Here is a 21,200-nt window from a genome sequence, read left to right on the forward strand (position 1 = left end):
ATATAATTTAGTGAATGCCATGCCACAATCAATGCCATGAATATCGAGCCCAGCTGTAAGTACTGTTCAATCGCAGGTAAATTATGAGTGTCATTTAGTATGGAGCTATGACAGGATATTTTACCTTTTTAATAATATTTATACGTGTATATATATATATATATATATATATATATATATATATATATATATATATATATACACTACATATATATATAAATATATATATATATATATATATATATATATATATATATATGTAGTTTATATATATATTATGGTATATATATATTTATAGATTCAAATATAATATTTTTCTGTTATGCACTATACTCTCCCCGCTGTTTCACATATATCCACTTCCACTGGTAGGCTGGAAGAGATTTCTTTTAGAAATAAGCCCATCCTTGTCAACAAAATTTCTCTTCTTTTAAATTTCTGTATTTTGTTTTGTGCAATAAAGAATATATATACTCCATAAATTATTTAAATATGTCTATATTATAATTACAGTTAAAATTTTATATTAGAATGCTGTCTTTTGATAAGATAGAGACTTTCGCTGGACATTTTTATACAATGAACTTTCTTGTTAAACCATTAGTCAGTTTCAAGATAGTTGTTCCCTCAAAACTCAAACACTAACGTTTAAACTTTAGCACTTTAGCCAACTTTCTGTCTTGATCGCGATACATATTAATATATTATCTTACAAAATGATATTGTAAAAGATGTCGTTTTAAATTATATTTATTGAACTCTATTTAGTATTTTTTTACATTTTGCTTGTTTTTTTGAGGGGAATTAAAAGTTTCAACATAAATAACTGTTAATGTTAATAAATTTTATTTTTTTCTTATTTAAAATAAATTTAAATAATACTTTTTGTGTATATAAATAAATATTATTTTAAGCGTTGGCCATATAAAAAAATTGAGGGTAGCGAGGATATTTGTCGGGGTTAGAGTTAGAATTTGTTTCATTTTAATTTAAATATTTATTTAAATTTATATTTCATTTATTTGCTCTCGTATCGAGGCAAAGGGCGGGAATGAGTTCCGCCATTCAACACGCAGTGCCTCCAGAGTTCGGCGGAAAGTGGGGAACCAAGTGACTTAACAATAGGGTCCCTCTGCCTACCCTGCTGTGTGCAGGAGGCAGCGTTAAGCTATAAAAAAAATATTTACACGCAACAATCATTAATTATTTTCATTTTATCACCTAAACAGAATATCATTCACGCCACAAATGTACGTAATATATATAATATATGTCAAAAATACACCAAACATATTCGTCTTTACAGCTTTCGTATAGGCACTTCCATGAAATTTCATGAGGCAACTTAGGCGCTTACGGCTTGTTTATAATCCATTGTTCCACATACAATACGAGTCGTATATTAATCATACATAGCTGTGTAGATATGTGGTGAAGTTACTATAATACACTGTTAACGCGCAATGGTAAGGGATTATGACAAGCTTAATTAATATCTATAAAGTGCGATTTCATATATATTTTTTTATTTTTTTTCACACTTTTTTCTTGTGTTTTTTTTTCTACCTCACGCTGTATGGCTCATTTATAACATAACTCCATTCTGTTACTTCGTTCCACCCACAAAATATTAAATATTTAATCCCCGTTCCATAATATGTACATTCGGTACATATTATGCTTACGCTATTCTAATTTACTTATGAAGACTTTTATATTACAAATAGACATAAAATCCAAAGAAAACAACTCGCATCGTCACCCGCTAGTAAAAATATCTTAAACTTTGTATTTAAAAACTATTTTATTAAAATAAAATACAATTATTATTAAAACTAGTTCTTAACTATAAGAGTGCTGGTAGTGGAATTCGCCTTATCCCTAAGGTTGGTCGGCTTTAATACAAATTCGGGTGTCCCCACCCCTTTGGCTCGTTTCCCACGATGCTTTGTTTCTCATGGAGTTATTATATGAAATTCCCTGGAAGTCGGAAATCAGCGAGCCTATTGTCATCGACATCCAAATGTTCATGTGCCCCAACATGTGCAGCAGGGTTCTCGTAATGCTTTTATAGAACTTTCTCTCGGAGTCATAAATCTACCATAGGCCCACATGCCGTCGAGCTCTTGTTTTATATTTATTATCTTTTATTTAAACCATTTGTTACAACAATGCTAGACTAGGTTGACTGTCCCCCTCCAAATTCGAAGTACATGTTTCGAACGAAACCTGGATCTGAGAATTTAAGCTCAAATTAGGCATATCAATATAATAATAGTTATTATAGTTGTCAACCATATTATACTATGTCGTGATTTTCATAGTTAAATGTTGGAATTTCATTTATTCTCCATCTTCATCAGCTGTAATTCTTTTTTTTTTTTTTTAATATTTCCTTTGCATATTAATGTTCTACTTCAGTATAATCTTCGACATCATATATTTCATTTCCATTGTATGCTATAATTACCGTTCGCATTATAGGATAGGTACAGGGAAGGTTGTATTGGATAATAGGTACAATATTTCATATTTTCTATATTCTACTTTACACAATTATCAATAAAAAAATCATATTAAAGTTACAATACAATCTAGTATTTACTGAAACAATTTTATTTTAATATGTTCTAAAATAATATGTATACTTTGATATCTGTGATTTACATCTTTCTAATTTATGTATAATATTTTTTATTTCTAACTTATATATTTATTGTAAAGCACTTTCCTTCTAATATTCGAGTAGGTTTTACTACATTTTCCGAAGGGTCTAACTACTTGAACTTATATCCGAAAGTATAGAGGATTCTGAAACAATTAGTTCCTCTACGTGATAAATTTTTCCATTGCTTATTTTATATTTATTATGCGGTTCTATACTTAAGATTTTGTATGGACCCAGAAATCTTGATTTCGTTTTGTGCCTATCTATCATTGAATTTTTTAAATAAACCTTATCATCTATTTTAAATACTTTTGGAGGCTGAATTCGTTTATTCAATCTATCATTCCTATAATTCTTTTGTTTCCTACATAATTCACAATTTAAAATATATTTCTTAATAATCTGTCGCATATTTTCAAAATAATATTTTTTTCGTAATTGCTTATAAACACTTTTAATACCTTCATGTCTATTATTTAATAAATGGCACTCATTCATTAATTGTAATTGTTCCTCTTTATTATCTATCTCTATTAAAGACTTAGTATATCTTACTGGCTTAAACTTACTATGGTCAAAATATTTCCTATATACTACTGAAACTTTAAAAAATAATTCTTCATTAGGAATTATAAACGCATATTTTTCTTTACTTAAATATTCTAACATAAAGTTTTTAATAACTTTTTCCTCATTATTTGGTGGAATATAGAAATACCACATACTTTTTTCATATTTCGCGTTTTCGTAAGGCGCACTTTCAAACACTACACGTCTCAAACGTTTCGGTGGATAACTGTGAATAATTGGTACGCCATTATCTCTGTCTTTTTGACATGAATCTATTGTATTACTTAATGTTTTATTATCTGAAGGCAGTGAATTGGACTCAGTATTTACAGGATTTTCTATTTTCATTTCACATGGTTTAATGTCTAACGACATTTCCTCATCACAATGGGCTTGTAATGACTCCGAATTTGTCTGGACTATTTCAATTATATTTAATGCAACTGCAACGTGATTCTCTTTACCTTTCACATGTTCTATACTATGTGATGTTTTATCGCGGTCGGCAACTTCGTGAAAATTTAAATTAATATTATCAAAATTATTTTCATGGTGGAATACTTCCTCAGCAACAATATCTTTCCCTAAATTGATCTGACCAGGACGCAATGGAGGGGCTGATTGCATTGAAACATCCCCCATTTCCTGCGAGATCCTATTTGTATTAGTATGATATTTGTTTCTCTTAAAATAACTATTCTGCGGCCTAGTAAAAAAATTATTTGCATTCGGAGTCCATTGATTTTTATTATGGTTGTAATTATTATTATTATAAAAATTATTATTATAATTATGTCGCATCGGAAAATGATTTGATCGCGATGTGGACGGATATGCTTGTCTCTGGTTATAATTAAAGTTCGATTTATATTGCGAATACGCATTTTGATGTACATTACGCGGCGGCGGTACAACGTTATAAAAATTTTGTTTAAAGTTGTCATATCTCCCTTCTGCTTCTAATTGCAATATTCTAGTTACCGTTTCATTAAAATTACAGTTAGATACATATATTTGGTCATGATACGGTAAACTATTTCTTAAGGTATTCTGGGCGGTATTTATGTACGGCTCCATTACCTCATCTACTAAAAATTTTTCACTTAATTTATCTAATAATTTACTTCTAATAAAAAATAACTTTTGTTTTAATTCGAATATTAGATCTTTATATAAACCTTTTCTCCTAACATTTGCTAACTCTATTAATAACGTATTTAAATCTCTATTATCTCCGCATTCTCTTTTTAATGCTAATTCTATATTATTCCATTTAAAATTATGCTCAATCATAGATATTGATATAGCAGCTTTAGATTCTAATTTACTTAATAATAACATAATATTTTGTGGTGTATCTCCACCCGCTATCTGTAGCCATTGCTTAGCACAATTAATATAATTATATAAAGTAAATGCGTCGCCATTATACGAAGGGACGAACGAAAGTAAAATTTTTGGATCCATTGTTTAATGTAAACACGGGACTCTAAAATGGTAGGACGACTGACTCGCGCTACTTTCACTACTCTCACTATCAGAAGGAGAGTGAATAACACTACTAGTATTCCTATAGCTATTATACACAAAAGTTGGGAGTTTCAGATGGGAAGGAATGGTGACAAAGATAATGCTACTTGGTACTTACAGAATGCTCACGACGGCAGCTTCCTTGATCATTTTCTTCCACTGATAACAGTATTTTTACGTATTTATATGGTTTCGTTGCCTAGCCATAGTCTTGAGAGACTTCGCGAAACTTTTGCGGAATTACTTATGATTGCGCGTTTTGTTCACTTAGCTAGGCCCCACCGATGGGCGCCAGTAAAAATATCTTAAACTTTGTATTTAAAAACTATTTTATTAAAATAAAATACAATTATTATTAAAACTAGTTCTTAACTATAAGAGTGCTGGTAGTGGAATTCGCCTTATCCCTAAGGTTGGTCGGCTTTAATACAAATTCGGGTGTCCCCACCCCTTTGGCTCGTTTCCCACGATGCTTTGTTTCTCATGGAGTTATTATATGAAATTCCCTGGAAGTCGGAAATCAGCGAGCCTATTGTCATCGACATCCAAATGTTCATGTGCCCCAACATGTGCAGCAGGGTTCTCGTAATGCTTTTATAGAACTTTCTCTCGGAGTCATAAATCTACCATAGGCCCACATGCCGTCGAGCTCTTGTTTTATATTTATTATCTTTTATTTAAACCATTTGTTACAACAATGCTAGACTAGGTTGACTCGCTTACCGTCGTCCATCGAGACCTCTTCTAAGCTCAGATTCCACGTTATCACCGCACTTTGCCAAATAACATATACACACATGGGTTACGCGAGGCAAATCTGATACTCACCTCTCACGGGTGGGGCTCTGACTTCCTATAATCCATTTAGGCGAACAACCTAGCGTCGTGTCAGGGTGATTGATGTAGGTACCTACAAGGCGATTCGAGCGTAGACTTTGTCTGCCTCTGCTTACACAAAATGCCTTAGCTAATATCATCACAATATACGGCCAGTACTGATAGCTAGATATCGCGTTCGCTCGCTTCATAAATCATGTGGAAATATAACGTAATTTATGTTAATATTAGATATACATATGTTATTAGTAAATTTTAGAATTATATTTTTGGTTAAGAAACTTAAGCTGAGCTAGCCCTACCAATACAGTTACTCCGCCAGAAGTAAATCTTTGCCTTGAGTTTTTGTATTTATATTTTAGACTAACATATTATCACTATATTATAGTAAAGTAATAATTATATGAATTTTGTAAGTTATTTTTTCTATTATATATTTTTCTTCTGAACCGTACGTTCCAACCGCATAGCAGAGTAGACAGAAACCACTGTCTAAATGCTCCTCTGCCTTTCGACTGAAATCGAGACGTACGAGATATTACAATGTGGCCGAAAGCAACGTTAAGCTTTGTATGACCAAAGCCGAGAAATTTACGCACAATAAATATTTTCATACAAGAATCATTAATTTGAGTGTCGCATTCGAGTGACTGTAAACGTGACAGGTTTAGTGTTCGATTCCTACTCCAGGAAATGAAATATTTAATATTTTCATTTCTTCGATCTGGAGTCGAGGCTAAGAAAGCGGAAAGCGGAGAGCTGAGAGTCCTAATATTATACTCCCTCTGCCTGCCCTGACGCATGTGGGATTGAGCGTGAAGCTGAAAAAAAAATCACTAATTCATAACCTCGATCAAGCACTTAACCGTAAGAATATCTAGATATTTCAAAATGTAGCTCTTATCTGCTTAACAATTATCTTTTTATCCTGCCAACATATTTTATTACGACGACAGAAATAATACGAATTAACGGAGCATTAAGAATTACCGTGAATATCAATGACCAGGAGACAGGGTATTTACGGCAAGCTGATGTGCCCGTAGAACCTTTATCTGTACTACTCATTGAGATTTATTTTATTTAAGCCCTGGCTTGTTCTCTTTATTTTTATTTTATATTTATTATCTTTACTATAAAAATGTGAAAATATAAAGAGTATCCAAATTCCTATTTACGAGGTTGCATTTTTAGTTTTAATCTTTACAATATCTCATGAACTTTCTCATAAAATGTAATTTACTAACACCGAAACGCGACAGCGTAGTACAATATTTTAAGGAAGACTCAAGATTTTCTAACTTCTAAATATGGTTTACTAAAATATTAAATATCATTACACTATAAAAAAAGCTAGATGCAAATATTTATTTTATTGTCTCTGGTAACACGGCAAAAGAGCGGCGTTAAGCTCCGCCACTCAACACGAAAGGCCTAGACAAATTCATCGAAACGTGGAGAATGGACACCCTGTTCACTTAACACTGAATTCACTCGATCTACCACATACAAAAAAATATCTGATCTAGCTTCATACTAGTCGATGGAGAACCAATTTTATTTGACTGGACAAACACTATGAGAATTTCCCTCAATAAATTATTATTATTAGCAACCATCGAAAGATTCAGGTGCTTGTATCATAAAAGATTTAGTCTTGCTTTTATTTAGGTCATATTATATTGGAGGTTGGCGGGAAGCGGATGGGTCTGAAGAGCTGAGGATCGAGTGTGGTGATAAGAATTGGGGAAGGCCTATGTCTAGCAGTGGACAAAAGATGGCTGTTGATGATGATGATGATGATAATGATATTATATTGCAAACAGTTACGCAAAACCTCAAAACTCATGAGAACTTGTCTCTTTCTACTATAATAGAGAAAATAATATTAAAATCAGCTTTCAGCGCCAATAACAGCACAATAAAAGCATTTCATAGGTAAAACAATAGTTAAATAAATTCAAAAATAGCCTGTACTCCGCATACGTCGCACCAATAAGTGCTTGTAGAACAGAACGTTTAAAGTAAAACTAACTAAACCAGCGATTTGCCGTTGCAGTTTCAAACTACATCATCGATTGTAACAAAACAAATACTTGTGCATTATCAGAGATCTGCAGGTTCGGGTATGTGGAATAAGTTAAGCTCGGTCATTACTTCGGTCTTATTTACACACGTACCTAGGATTAGTATGTATGTAAATGAGACTTAATCTACGGAACTTAATTTTTGGGTTTGGGAAATTTTTGGTTTGTTTTCCTTTTTTTTGTCTATTGAAATACTTATATATCTATGGAAAAACGTGTGACTGTAAACGTGAAAGGTCATGAGTTCGATTCCGACTTGAGGAAATATTCAATATTTTTATTTCTTTAGTGGAAAGTGGGGAACGGAAGGGAAACGGAGTTTCTTAACATCAAAAATAAATACTTTTTTATTGACATATCCAACTATAAATTAGTGAATAGAGTGATTCATTATTTCTTTTTGTTTTTATTTTCAGTGATGGCAACATAGTTAAACTTTCTAATTGAGAATTTACTTTTTTAAAAATAAAATACTAATTTAAATTAAAACTATTTAATACGTCTGATCGATTTGGAGATCACAACAATATTAATTCTTAAAGTTAAAAGTATTTGTATTACAAAAGTTATAATGTATTGCGACATTTAACATGAATTTTACGAAACAATAAAAGTGCTTATAACAATAATGGGAATACTCCGGTGGTCTCGCTGAGCCAGCGGAATAATCTCGCTTAACCTAATACTGAGGGTTTGGGTGAGTGCATAACTCCTCCCTCCCCAAGTGCGAAATTATCGGGTTGTTCATTTTTAATAACTTTCCGATGATTTCGCGAACAATTTATATGTAAGATTTTACAACGAAAAACATAAAGTAAAAATGAGAGTATACATAAAAGAAATAAAAATATAAAGATGTAAATTAAAATTTCACTGACTCTAGGATGTGTTTCACTATTAATGATTTCACTATCACTGAAAACACTTTGCTTTAGTACCGCTGACATATATTTTACTTCATCCAAATTGATTCCTCTCATATTGAGTACGCGTGTACTGGGTAATACAGGGGCTCTAGCCATAGGCAGCTGTGGCAAAACTAAATCTTGCTTGGTTCCCACAGGATCACTCTCTATGAGGTTGACATGACTACGAATCTTTATATTCTTTACCTCAACATTACATGGTTCGTCTAAGGTCATAACATAAGTCCCAATAATAGAATACTTATTGACATCCCCATTACAGGTTTGAGTTAGGGTGTTTCTAAATTTTGAAAATAGTATCCAACTTGTAGATGTGATTCTTTGGACCCTTATATTCTCTATGTCAATCTCTCTTTGCTCACATTGTGTTAAGTTATCTTCGAATTTTAAGAGCTGCTCGATACAAGTTATCTCAGGATAAAGGGTTTGATGATCTTCGTTACACAAGAATTGTTCTCCAGCAGCAAGTGACCGGCATGGTTTTAGGATCGGTAAGTATTTCGTACCCTTTGCCAAGAGGTAGGGATATTTAGGGATAATGGAAAATGTTTTATTTTCTGATTTACGAAAAATAGGTAAGGAATATAATTTATAATAATTATAAGTAATGTTATCCGTAATTGGAATCTCCATTATAAACGTAATCTGGTTTTGCTTAATATATGATTTAATATTGATTGTTTCCTCTAATTTTACCAAATTTTCCGCACTCGGCGTATATAATAAATTTTCAGTTTGAGATATTAAAACTAAATGTTGTAATAGTTCAGTAGAATTAATAATACTTTGATGTAATATGGATATTTTACTGAAAGCTAATGCAGTCTCTATTTCTCCTAGCTTAATGAATATAGTACGAAAGTTACTTACGAACAAATTAAAAAGACTTACTATATATGTAGTATACACTAAATGATTATCCTTAGAAACTAACTCCTTGATCATAGATTCAACAATTTTCAAACGCTCATTTAATACAAAAGAATTTTGATTCAAAACTTCAGTAGTATTTATAAAACTATCAAGCATTTTAGATATTAAAGTAAATTTGTTCCTCATTGTAGTTTGATCATTTGCGAGCTGAGAAATGATTTTTTCATATCTTACAGCATCATTATAGTCTAAATTCCCAGTAATAATTTTAATAAGAGAACCCAATGGATTGAAAAGGCCTCTCTTGAAACGTCTTTGTGGAACTAGCTGTTCATATTTCTGTACGGTGATGTCGCGAATATATTCAACGTGAAATCTTGCAACTTGGAAATCACGTAAGTAAGAAATATTTTTATTAATTAAATTGTTAAATTCATTGTATTTATTTATAACAAAGTTTAAATCATCATATATTTTATTTAAATTTAAAACCTTAATTATAGTCCAGTAATCTGTTTGAAGATACGCCTGACCTTCTTTTACAGGATACACACCTGGATTATTTTCAAGAGATTGCAGATGAAGGGCCAGCACAGATCCCATTATTATCAGTATCAGCAAACACCACCTGCGGAGGGCGTTTTATATTTTTAACAGGAACTTTAGATTTTCTTTGACCAATTTGTATCGGTATAACATTATTTAAATCCTTTCCTATAATTTTGGCCTTATGATATCGCGGTTTATCCTTGCTTTTCCGTTTATTAACGTCTTTTGTAAATATAATTTTTCCTAATGGAAGATCTATTTCATCTTCACCACCTCTACTTTCCTTTATCTTCTGCTTAATTTCAATCATTTTTTCGGCTAAGTGTTTATATAATACTTTTAAACGTTTTGCATGATCTTTAACCAATTGCTGTATGTATTGTTTCTCTAAATCTATATCAAATAAACTACTTGAATCCGTATGACCAAATACTACTTCGAAAGGGGTTAGACCTGTGACAGAATGAATAGAACTATTATAGGCAATAATGGAATACATCATCACTGATGCTGCATCCGTGCATTTCTCTTCGTATTTCGCGCATCTATAAATTTCATTAATAGTAGAATGTAAACGCTCAATCAATCCCATCGAATTAGAGTTGTTAGGGGAGCCGATATGGATTTCGATTTTATGGAAACTCAAAAATTCTTTCATTAATTCATTATTAAATTCGCTACCAGGATCGGAACTAATCTTTTTAGGGGTACCATAAAATGAAAAATATTTCATAAGTGCACGAACTACTTCCGCGGTTGATCTATTATCTATTGAAATGGCTTGACCCAATTTACTAAATGCATCTATAATAGTCAAATAGTAATTTCCTTCTATCTGAAAAAGATCAATGAATAATTCTTGAAACGGGGCGTCTTGTGTTTGAGTCAACTGTAAAACAGGTTTAAAAGGTTTTCTATCGTATTTCATTTTACAGCATGTTTCACAAGCGTTAATAATGGCTGAAATGGTTTCTTGCATATTGTGCCAAAAATAATTCCTACGTATACTTGCTAGAGTTTCCTTAATACCGCGGTGACATGTTTTACCTTGGTGATGTTTTAATACGATAGCTTTTTGTTCCTTTTCATTTTCTATAAAAAATACTCGCTCTGTACATTCGAATAATAGAACGGTATCCTTCCTAAATAATTCTATGACAATACTAGTAAACTGTTTCCGATGTTCATTATTTTCAAAATAAATGAAATACTTGGTTTTTGGTTTAATATACTCCTTTAAAAATTGTTTAACTAAATCTCTATTATAAGTGGGTAAAAATACTTCTAACACCTTTTGCTTTTCACGTGAAAGATCGCGAACTTGTATATCATTCTTAAACCATGTATATACTAGAATTTGATTAGGCTTTGTGTCTATTGCTTCGTGCAATATTGGTATACCTGACGATTCTATAATATTAGCGGAATGAACTGTGTCTGTTTTGGATGTTTCAGACGGTGACCTAACCGGATAGTCACATGTCCTAGGTGAACTCGGCACTGATAAAGTTTCGGAATCGGAAAGGGTTATAGGTTTTTCCCTAGAACTACATTCTGATATAGACATTGTACTAGAGTCATTGCGTTGCCGTAGCCCTTTCTCTTTCTTATCAAAATTTACTATCATAGAGTCTTTTTCATCGTCTGAATGTGTGGCATTTACTCTAATTCTTGACAAAGCGTCCGCATTTAAATTTTGGTTTCCCTTTTTATAAACTATTTCGTAATCGTAGTCCTGAAGTCGAAGGCGCCAACGAGTAAGTTTACTACTTGTATCTTTTTGTGAGTTCAGCCATGATAAAGGCTTATGATCGGTGTATATCATGAATTTCTTACCGTAAAGATATGGCCTAAAATGTTTTATAGCCCAAACAATAGCAAGACATTCGCGTTCTATTGTACTATATCGAGATTCCGTGTCACTTAAGGTACGACTAGCATACGCGATTGGTTTATCGCTACCAATGGGACCCTGGGATAGAACTGCTCCTAACGCGACATTAGAAGCATCAGTAGTCAAAATAAAAGTTTTATCAAAATCAGGATACTGCAAGAGGGGTGCATTTGTTAAAAGTTCCTTACATTTGTTGAATGCATCCATATAATTTTTATCTAAGACAATTTTATTTCGTTTTTTTAAGCAAGACGTTAATGGTTTTGTAACATGAGCAAAATCTTTAATGAACCGCCTATAATATCCAATGAGACCTAAAAACGATTTTATTTCAGTTGTCGTCTTGGGTATTGGGTAATTTAATACGGCAGTAATTTTATCGTCATTTGGTTTAAGACCGTCTTTTGTTATTGTATGTCCAAGGTAAATTACTTCTTTTCGTAGAAATTCCGATTTATCTAGTTGGATTTTTAAATTCGTCTGTCTAAGTCGGTCAAAAATGGTTCTTAATTTTTGAATATGTTCATCTAGGCTAGCTGAAAATATAATGACATCATCTAAATAGACCATACAATGTATTCCCTGTAACCCTCTTAATATACTATCCATAGCCCTTTGGAATGTTGCTGGGGCTGTTTTTAAGCCAAACGGCATTCTAAGGAATTCATAATGGCCATGTTGCGTGCTAAAAGCCGTTTTCTTTATGTCTTGCTCGTCTACCTCTATCTGATGGTAACCACTTGCCAAGTCAAGCGTAGTGAAGTATAAGCTTTTGCCAAGTTTGTCCAGTAGGTCAGTAATATTAGGTAGTGGGTAACGATCGTCAACAGTCACTTCATTAAGACGTCGATAATCGACTACCATACGCCATTTTACTAAGCCTGATGCATCACGCTTTTTGGGAACTAAATGAACAGGTGCATTCCACGGGGAATGTGATTCTCTTATTACATTATCTTGGAGTAATTTTTCAACTTGTCTATTAATTTCGTCTGCTTGCGCAGGAGCTTGCCTATATGGTCTTATAAAAATAGGATCTTCACTCTTAGTACGGATTTTATGTTTAACTTCGTTGGTAAAACTTAAGGGTAGTTCATCACAATAAAATATATCCCTATATTCGTGACATAATTCTAGTATTCTAGTACGTTCAGTTTCGTTAGTGTGGTCTAATCTAAGTTTTTTTAAATTTTGTTTCAATATTTCGTCGGTGTCAGTCATTGTTTCGTTATTATTTTGTATGAAGTTACATTCTGAAATATTAATACTCGATGTTTTAAACGCTTTGCTAATAGTCAAAGTCATAGGTTTATCTAAAGTGTTTTGAATTATTGTTGATGCATATCCATTAATACAATTTACTAATGCAGAAGGCATTCGTATACCAGGTGTAAACTCTTTAAATTCAATTACTGCTTCTCCCGTGTGTAAATCAGTAGGGATCTTTACTCGTTGTTCACACCGAGGTTGTAAATGAACGAGATAATTCAAATTATTAATTATAGGAATGTCAGTGGTCTTAGTTCTCAGTGATAAATGTTTGAGGTCAATAATTGCGTCCAATTGTTTAAGTAAATCGTTTCCAATAAGTCCGTCATAGCGTTCATCTACATCATATAAATGAAATTTATGATAATCTGTAGTATTAAAAGTCGGAAATAAGGGAATTTCAATAATTTCTTTGTGTAGGCTAGAAGCATGTGTGCTAATAACTTTAAAAGGTTCATATTTAATAAAATTAGAAAAATATTGGTAAGCAATACGGGGGCTAATAAACGAGCGAGTGCTGCCAGTATCAATCATTAATTTTGCATTAATTTCTGGAATAAAAACATGAGGTAATTTAAGATTCGGGTCACAATTTAATTCTATGATTTCTTCTTTTGCGAGGCTTCTGTTTGAAAATTTTCCTCGGCTGGTGGAGTTACAATATAATTGTCTATTTCGTCAATAGGTGCATAAGGCACGTCCTCAACATACGGTTCGTAATTCATATAGTCATAAGGATCATAATCGTAGTAATAGTCGTATTCCAAATTTTCATTTTGTAAATCAGTTTCATTTAACCTAAAACCTTGTTGCGCTATTTGAGGTCGCGGAGGTGCCGTTCTCATAGATATGTCAGTTGATTCTAAGCGGTTATTCTGAGGTGGTCTTTGACCAAACTGTTGTGGTGTCATAGTAGGATTTTGGGGATGCTTATACCCAAATTGCGGATTTTGGGGTGGCCTATACCCGAATTGTGGATTTTGGGGAGGCCTATACCCGAATTGTGGATTTTGGGGAGGCCTATATCCGAATTGTGGATTTTGGGGAGGCCTATACCCGAACGGTTGAGGCTTTAGTAATGTTTGCTGCGGTTTATATTCAAATTTTGGTTGTTGTGTAAATTGAGGTCTAATAGTATGGATTCCAAAATTAAATTTTTGCTGAGGGGTAAGATTATTTTGTGTAAATGACGACCCTGCGACGTTAGGTGTTGGCCTCGGGGCCGTTGAATTATTAAGAATGCGATTACGAAGTTGATATTGTTCATGAAAATTAACCTCCTCTAAAACTATTGATAGAGCTTGTTCTAATGTACTAGGTGATTTAAGTCTCACAATACGCACCATATTTTCTGGTAAATTATAGAGAAAAACATTTAAGGCTGTGTGGTTATAAATAGCAATTTTCGCATTTTTAACTTCTTCATCTGCCGATAAATTTACTTTAGATATTAACAGGGACCGAATATTTTGTATTCTGTTACAAAACTCTAAATAACTTTCCCCTGATTTAATTTTACATGATTCGAGAGAAATTTTTATACATTCTTCGCTACGAGGGTCACCAAAATGTTGTTCCAATAATTCTTTTAACTCAGGCCACGTCTCTATATCCTCACGTTCAGATAACAACGCGGCGGCATCATCTATTAATCTACTAGTTATAGCATGTAAAACATAAATATTCTGCTGCTGATGACCACGAAATTTATTTATAATGTACTCACATTTTCTAAAAAATAAATTTAATATTCTTTTGTCGCCACCGAAAAGAGGAATTAGTCGTAACATTTCATTGGGTATTGGTACTACGGTATTTGATGCTAAAGGAATTTCTCGCGATTGTTCCATTTTGTAGAGTAAAAATTAATAGAGAGCTCTGAAGTTTGAAATCAATTACAATTATTTTTAACTAATTTAACACACACAAAAATATAAAATATATCAAAAACACATATAACAATTATGTATATAAAATAGCACACAGTAAATTAAAAATATAAAAATAGTAGGAAAATAAAACACAATAAAATAATTATTTTTTTTTTTTTTTTTATTTTATTTCATAATACATAAAAACAATTACGATCGATTTTTAGATCATTAATTATTATATATATATATTTCTTTAATTACTAAAATATTTTAATAATATTACTTCTAGACGTTAATTAGTCTATGGAGATACTTTTCTTAGAACTACAGGTTTAATAGAGTTTTATATTAAAACCAGATACGTTATAATGCGAGACGTTCAATCCCAAAATAACGCCACTTATATTTATTGTAAATCTCAAATAGAATGTGGGAATATAAGAAAAAGGAAGGCAAAGAGTTTTACTCACCGACCGATCGCTGATCCCATCTTCTTGTTCAACTTATTTCTTTGGTTCGTGGATAGCCTAAGTCTATTCGCACTGTACTCGCGATTTTTGGGCGAATTTGGACACCCAAATCTACAAGACACGCAGACCTTTGATAGACTATCCTACCGGCTGCGCCAGTTAAACTTTCTAATTGAGAATTTACTTTTTTAAAAATAAAATACTAATTTAAATTAAAACTATTTAATACGTCTGATCGATTTGGAGATCACAACAATATTAATTCTTAAAGTTAAAAGTATTTGTATTACAAAAGTTATAATGTATTGCGACATTTAACATGAATTTTACGAAACAATAAAAGTGCTTATAACAATAATGGGAATACTCCGGTGGTCTCGCTGAGCCAGCGGAATAATCTCGCTTAACCTAATACTGAGGGTTTGGGTGAGTGCATAACTACATATCCGTATTATATCAATATAGTCTTGATAGGCTTGGGTCATCCAAAACTCAGAGAAAAAATATATTACTATAGTTATTTCTCTAGTATGCACACCTTTTTCTATTTTTAGGGTTCCATACTTCCAAATGTACAACGGTTAATATCAATAATTAAAATGTATGGTCCCTTGAATCACAAAAGAATTAAACTTCTAAGTCAACCCAATCAAAATCTTTTCACGTCATATAAAAAATAGAAAATTGTGAAATAAATAACGAAATAGAATACAATAAGATGTTTTAGTTTCATACATTATATCTGTTACATGTAGTTTACTAAATCGACATGTGTGCTATAAATAGCTAATCCATTCGATATGATAACCGTATATTCCGCCCAATGCATGTAAGTATCCAATATAAGTGTTGTTTACGTTTATATTCCGTCCTCCAAGGCTTACTGATTTTATGCTACAGTTTATGGCGCATCCGGTACAGGTCATAAAAATAGACTTCCAAGTGATTGCGATCGGCCTACAGTCAAAATAAATCTATTAAATTATGTGATTTTTTGTAAAATTCAACTCAATGTATTGTAAAGGTGGGCTATTAAATTATATAGAAAAGAAACTACAAATATATAGTTTAGATTTTTTTTTAATAAAGAAAATATATGAGAATTATATGTTTAAAAAAAACATCATTGAGATGTAAGCCATTTTCACATACACACTCCCCGAGTCGACACCTCAAATCCGTGAACGCTCACCGGAATATTGCTCGCCATTTTTATAATAAGCTTTTACACAAAACGCACGCTGCTTGTCGACGAAACCCTCCATGGCGACAAAATTTCCGAATCCGAGAATCAAACTAACTTCTTCTTCTTCTTTGTCGTTTCGCTCTTGACAGAGAGGTCGTGGTCGTCTTTTTCAAAGATTGGTGGTGCGCCACACAGTCCGACGCCATTCTCCGAGGTTGACTGTCTGCCTGGTGCACTCGTATAGAGGGTCATTGAGGGCAGCCTTCACTTGGTCTGTCCATCGCATGGCGCATCTACCGCGTGGCCTGCTACCCTCAACTTTTCCCTGAATCACATGTCGTTGCATGGAACTAGATCAAACTAACTACCCCCACGTTAATTTGAAATCCTTCCGCCTTTCTGGTCCACCCTGTATACACTTACATTCGATGAAACACAAAACAGAAGCATTGTACTAAAGAGAATAAAAAAAGAAATTTCTTATATTTACCATTTAAAAAAAAACGTAAATGAATAAACGTTCCTCACAAAATATGGCTTATTATATTTTAGGACAGTTTGATTAATGATCGTTGTATTGAATCGCTGTATACTAGTAGCTATCTGTAACAAACGAGGTCAGCATTAAATACATAAATAATAAGCTAAATACAACAGGAAACAATATAAAATTAGGTCGAAACTCATAAAAGGGGATAATACATTTAAATTTATCGGAATCATCTTTCAAAATATACAAAAAAATATATTTAATAAAATAATCTTATAGATTATGCAAAACCTATATCTCTTCTTCTTATATTATTCAGCTTCTCACCGGTGGGCAGAGGAAACCTAATGTTAAGACACTCCACTCTCTACTTTCCGCTGAATTCTGGAGGTGTGTTGAGTGGTGGAACTCGACGCCGAGCTTTGCCTCAACCCCAGAGCAAATAAATCAAAATATTATATAACTATTTCATTTCCTCAAATAGGGATCGAACCTAAAACCTGTCGCGCTCACAGTCACATCCTTATACCACGACTGGCCTGGAGTGGGGGAATATTTTCATATAGTTCACCCCTAATGAGTACTTACGTGTCAGCATAATTGTATATCAACGTAATTGTTGTTAATGCTTATTAAGTTTATGCCATATAACGTAAATTGGCTCCATATGTTAGGTATTGTCATAAATAATTTCACAGATTCACTACATACAGCTCTAATTACGCTAACATCCTATATTTTAGCACTAATTAGATATGAGAATGGCGTTTTTGGCAAACTAGGTACTCATTGCTTTTAGTTCTGTTTACTTTAATATAAAAGTTATATTTTTTTTCTTACTGTAAATTACGGAGATTCGTTACTGAAGCTTTTCTGGTTGTTTTTAACCGACTTTTGTAAAAAAAGGAGGTTATCAATTCGACTGTATTTTTTTTTCAAGTTATGTATGAAATTAAAGAAATTTAAAAGTATAAATATAGTCTTTAAAGTCTTCATGGATAAAGTGTGCGCTTTGCACGTCGCAAAGCGCGGGTGAACCCGTAATACCTCAAGAATTCGACGATGGATGTACGTTAATAGGAATGGAGTGTCTTAACACCAAGTTCCCAGGTTCCTTCTGCCTAACCTGCTATGTGCGGGATACACGTGAAGTTAGAAAAATATAATTTATGAGAGAAAGAAAATATTGGGGCCGTCGCGACGCCGTTGACTGTTTCGAAAATTAGGCGGTGAACACAGAGTGCTTCAACACTAGTTTCTCTCTACCCATTCTGTTATATATCGCGAAAGCAACATACGGCATGAAGCTAAAAAATAGAAAAAAATAATCACTGGTCGGTTAAAAATTAAAGAAATTTAAAAGTATACATTTAGTCTTAAATTTCATGGATAAAGTGTGCGCTTTGTACGTCACAAAGCGCGGGTGAACCCGCAATACCTCAAGAATTCGACGATGGATGTACGTTAATAGGAATGGAGTGTCTTAACACCAAGTTCCCAGGTTCCCTCTGCCTAACCTGCTATGTGCGGGATACACGTGAAGTTAGAAAAATATAATTTATGAGAGAAAGAAAATATTGGGGCCGTCGCGACGCCGTTGACTGTTTCGAAAATTAGGCGGTGAACACAGAGTGCTTCAACACTAGTTTCTCTCTACCCATTCTGTTATATATCGCGAAAGCAACATACGGCATGAAGCTAAAAAATAGAAAAAAATAATCACTGGTCGGTTTAGTACTAGCCATTTTGAAAATACATAAGTGTAAAATGTACTTGTAATCTGTTCAACTAACATATACAGTGTACTTTGTTTAATAAATATAAACTTTAACATGATCCGAGGAGTTAGATCAAGAGTACTTGTTCATCACCTACATTTCTAGAGGTGTCTGCCAAGTTGTCCTTGGTTCTTTGAGAGGTCTTTCAATTGATCAATTTATATGAAGTCGATCCTTCCCTTCGAGTGCTTAAGATGAAAAGTTTGTTATCAATAACGAAGGAGTGCTGTACCAAATCGATACAATAATCTAATAAACTTCGGCAGACTGGACAATGTTGGCGATGTAATGACGTAACTATGTGCTATAATTTTAATATGCACATTTTTCTGTGCACCTATATATTTAGTACTTATATATATAAATATGGAAGATATTCATGGAAGATATAGTATAACAAAATCTATTAAATAAAGCATTTATCAATATAAAAGTGCCTTAGATAATGATAATTATGTTTATTTGTCGGTTTGTCTGCCAGTTTGTTTGTCTGTGCGATTGTTCACAGTAATCTTGGAATCGGCTTAACCAATTACAGTGATGTTTTCATTATTGTATTTATAAGCAAACTTTCTTTAATATTTAGTATTTATTTAATTTAAATCAGTTCATAGATAAAAAAATCTGTCAATATAAAACATTTGGTTGGACCAAATTCCTACAGAATAATATTAGTATACACAAAGTGTGAGTGTTAACGCGACTGGTTGTGAGTTCGATCCCCACTCGAGGAGATGAAATATTTACTTAAATTTATATTAAAAGGCGTCGTTGAGTTCCATTCTGCCTCCAGAATTCGGCGGAAAGTGGGGGAACGGAGTATCTTAACACTACGCTAATGTGTGCGGGATACAGCGTGAAGTTGATTCGTTTTCAATATATGGTAAATGTATTTTAAAATGGAAATATTATTAGAACACGAAAGTAAGTCAGATTAGTAAATGAATAATTATGTCGTTCTATCAGGCAAAGCCACGAGCAATCTGCTAGTATATTAATAAATATGTACTAAGTATATTATACGCACTTCTTTTAGCTAATAATATATACATAAACTATACAGTTACTCAACTTATTTGTTTATAATTAACGTTATTTCTTAAGTAATTAAAAAAAATTAATTTAAGAAACTCTTAACAAAGTTTGTATTTGATCTCGCTTTAGTACTAATTATGAAAGTTGCCAAATTAAATATATTAAAAATTAATTAGAAATTTATATTAATTTTATTTATTATATTAAGTTTACAGGCTTTGCCAAATGTTGTGTTCACTTTATTCAGCTTTTCCGTAAAATATAAAACTCATGTTTATTTGTTAAATCAAAATCACCTAGCAGAGTAGGCAGTGGAACCTAGTGTTAATAAACTTCGTTCACCAATTTCCACAATTTTAATTTAATGTTTCAAGACGTGCGTTTTGAGTGGAGGAACTTAACGCCGAGCTTTTGCCTAGGTGCCAAAGTGAAGAATTGAAAATATTAATAAATAATATTTCTTTCCCCCGAGTGGAGATCGAACCCAGACCCGTCGTGTTACAATCACACCCTTGTGCCCCTGCGCCATGACGGCCTCTTATGTACAATTTATTTTAATTGTTATTTTCAGTATAATATACACATGATTATGAGCTAATTGATAAGAAGAATTTAATAAAGGAAAATTTTTACCTTCGCGTCTTAAAATTCCACGGTTGTGTGCAATTAAGCTATTTATTTTTGTTCTTATATCACGTTAAAACATTCATAAAAGCTAGCCTACGGAGATAGACACAGGAATGCTTTTTCAGAACCCCAACCTAAAAAAAATACGAATGAAGGTATTTTTCTTTAAATAACTAAATTTACATAATACTATCTATAAACTATGAGGCCAGTTGTGGCGCAGTGGTGGGCAGTGGCAGTGGGCATAAGCGTGTAAATGTAAAGGGAACAGGTATTAGAGTCGATTCCCACTCGAAGTAATGAAATATTTAATATTTTCATTTCTTCGTTTTTGTGGCGACTGGCGAGGGAAAACGCGGCATTAACTTACGTCACTCAATACGCAAAGCCTCCAGAGTGCAGTGCATAATGGAGTACAAAAAGAAGTGTATTAATGGGAATGGAGTGTCTTAACACTATTTTCCCTCTGCCTACCCTGCTTTGCGCGGAATACAGTGTAAAGCCAAAAAATATATACGAATAAAAAATATAATGTTT

At 32.8% G+C, this 21,200-nt stretch overlaps 1 protein-coding gene across 1 annotated transcript; it reads right to left on the bottom strand.

Moving 5' to 3' along the window:
• Positions 1 to 13,775: 13,775 nt before the first annotated feature.
• On the bottom strand, positions 13,776 to 15,053 carry LOC146539979 (uncharacterized). The gene has a single exon (XM_085207952.1). The coding sequence runs from the start codon at positions 15,051 to 15,053 to the stop codon at positions 13,803 to 13,805; it is 1,251 nt and encodes a 416-aa protein (XP_085064078.1). The 3' UTR covers positions 13,776 to 13,802.
• Positions 15,054 to 21,200: the final 6,147 nt, after the last annotated feature.

This window comes from Heliconius melpomene, chromosome 3 (assembly GCF_056956725.1).
Source record: "Heliconius melpomene rosina isolate 202511_hmr_F chromosome 3, ASM5695672v1, whole genome shotgun sequence".
In the NCBI taxonomy this organism is placed as follows: Eukaryota; Metazoa; Arthropoda; class Insecta; order Lepidoptera; family Nymphalidae; genus Heliconius; species Heliconius melpomene.

What these genes read in the sequence shown, in the direction of transcription:
- LOC146539979 (XM_085207952.1), bottom strand. Translation starts at nt 15,053, where the DNA reads ATGGAACAATCGCGAGAAATTCCTTTAGCATCAAATACCGTAGTACCA.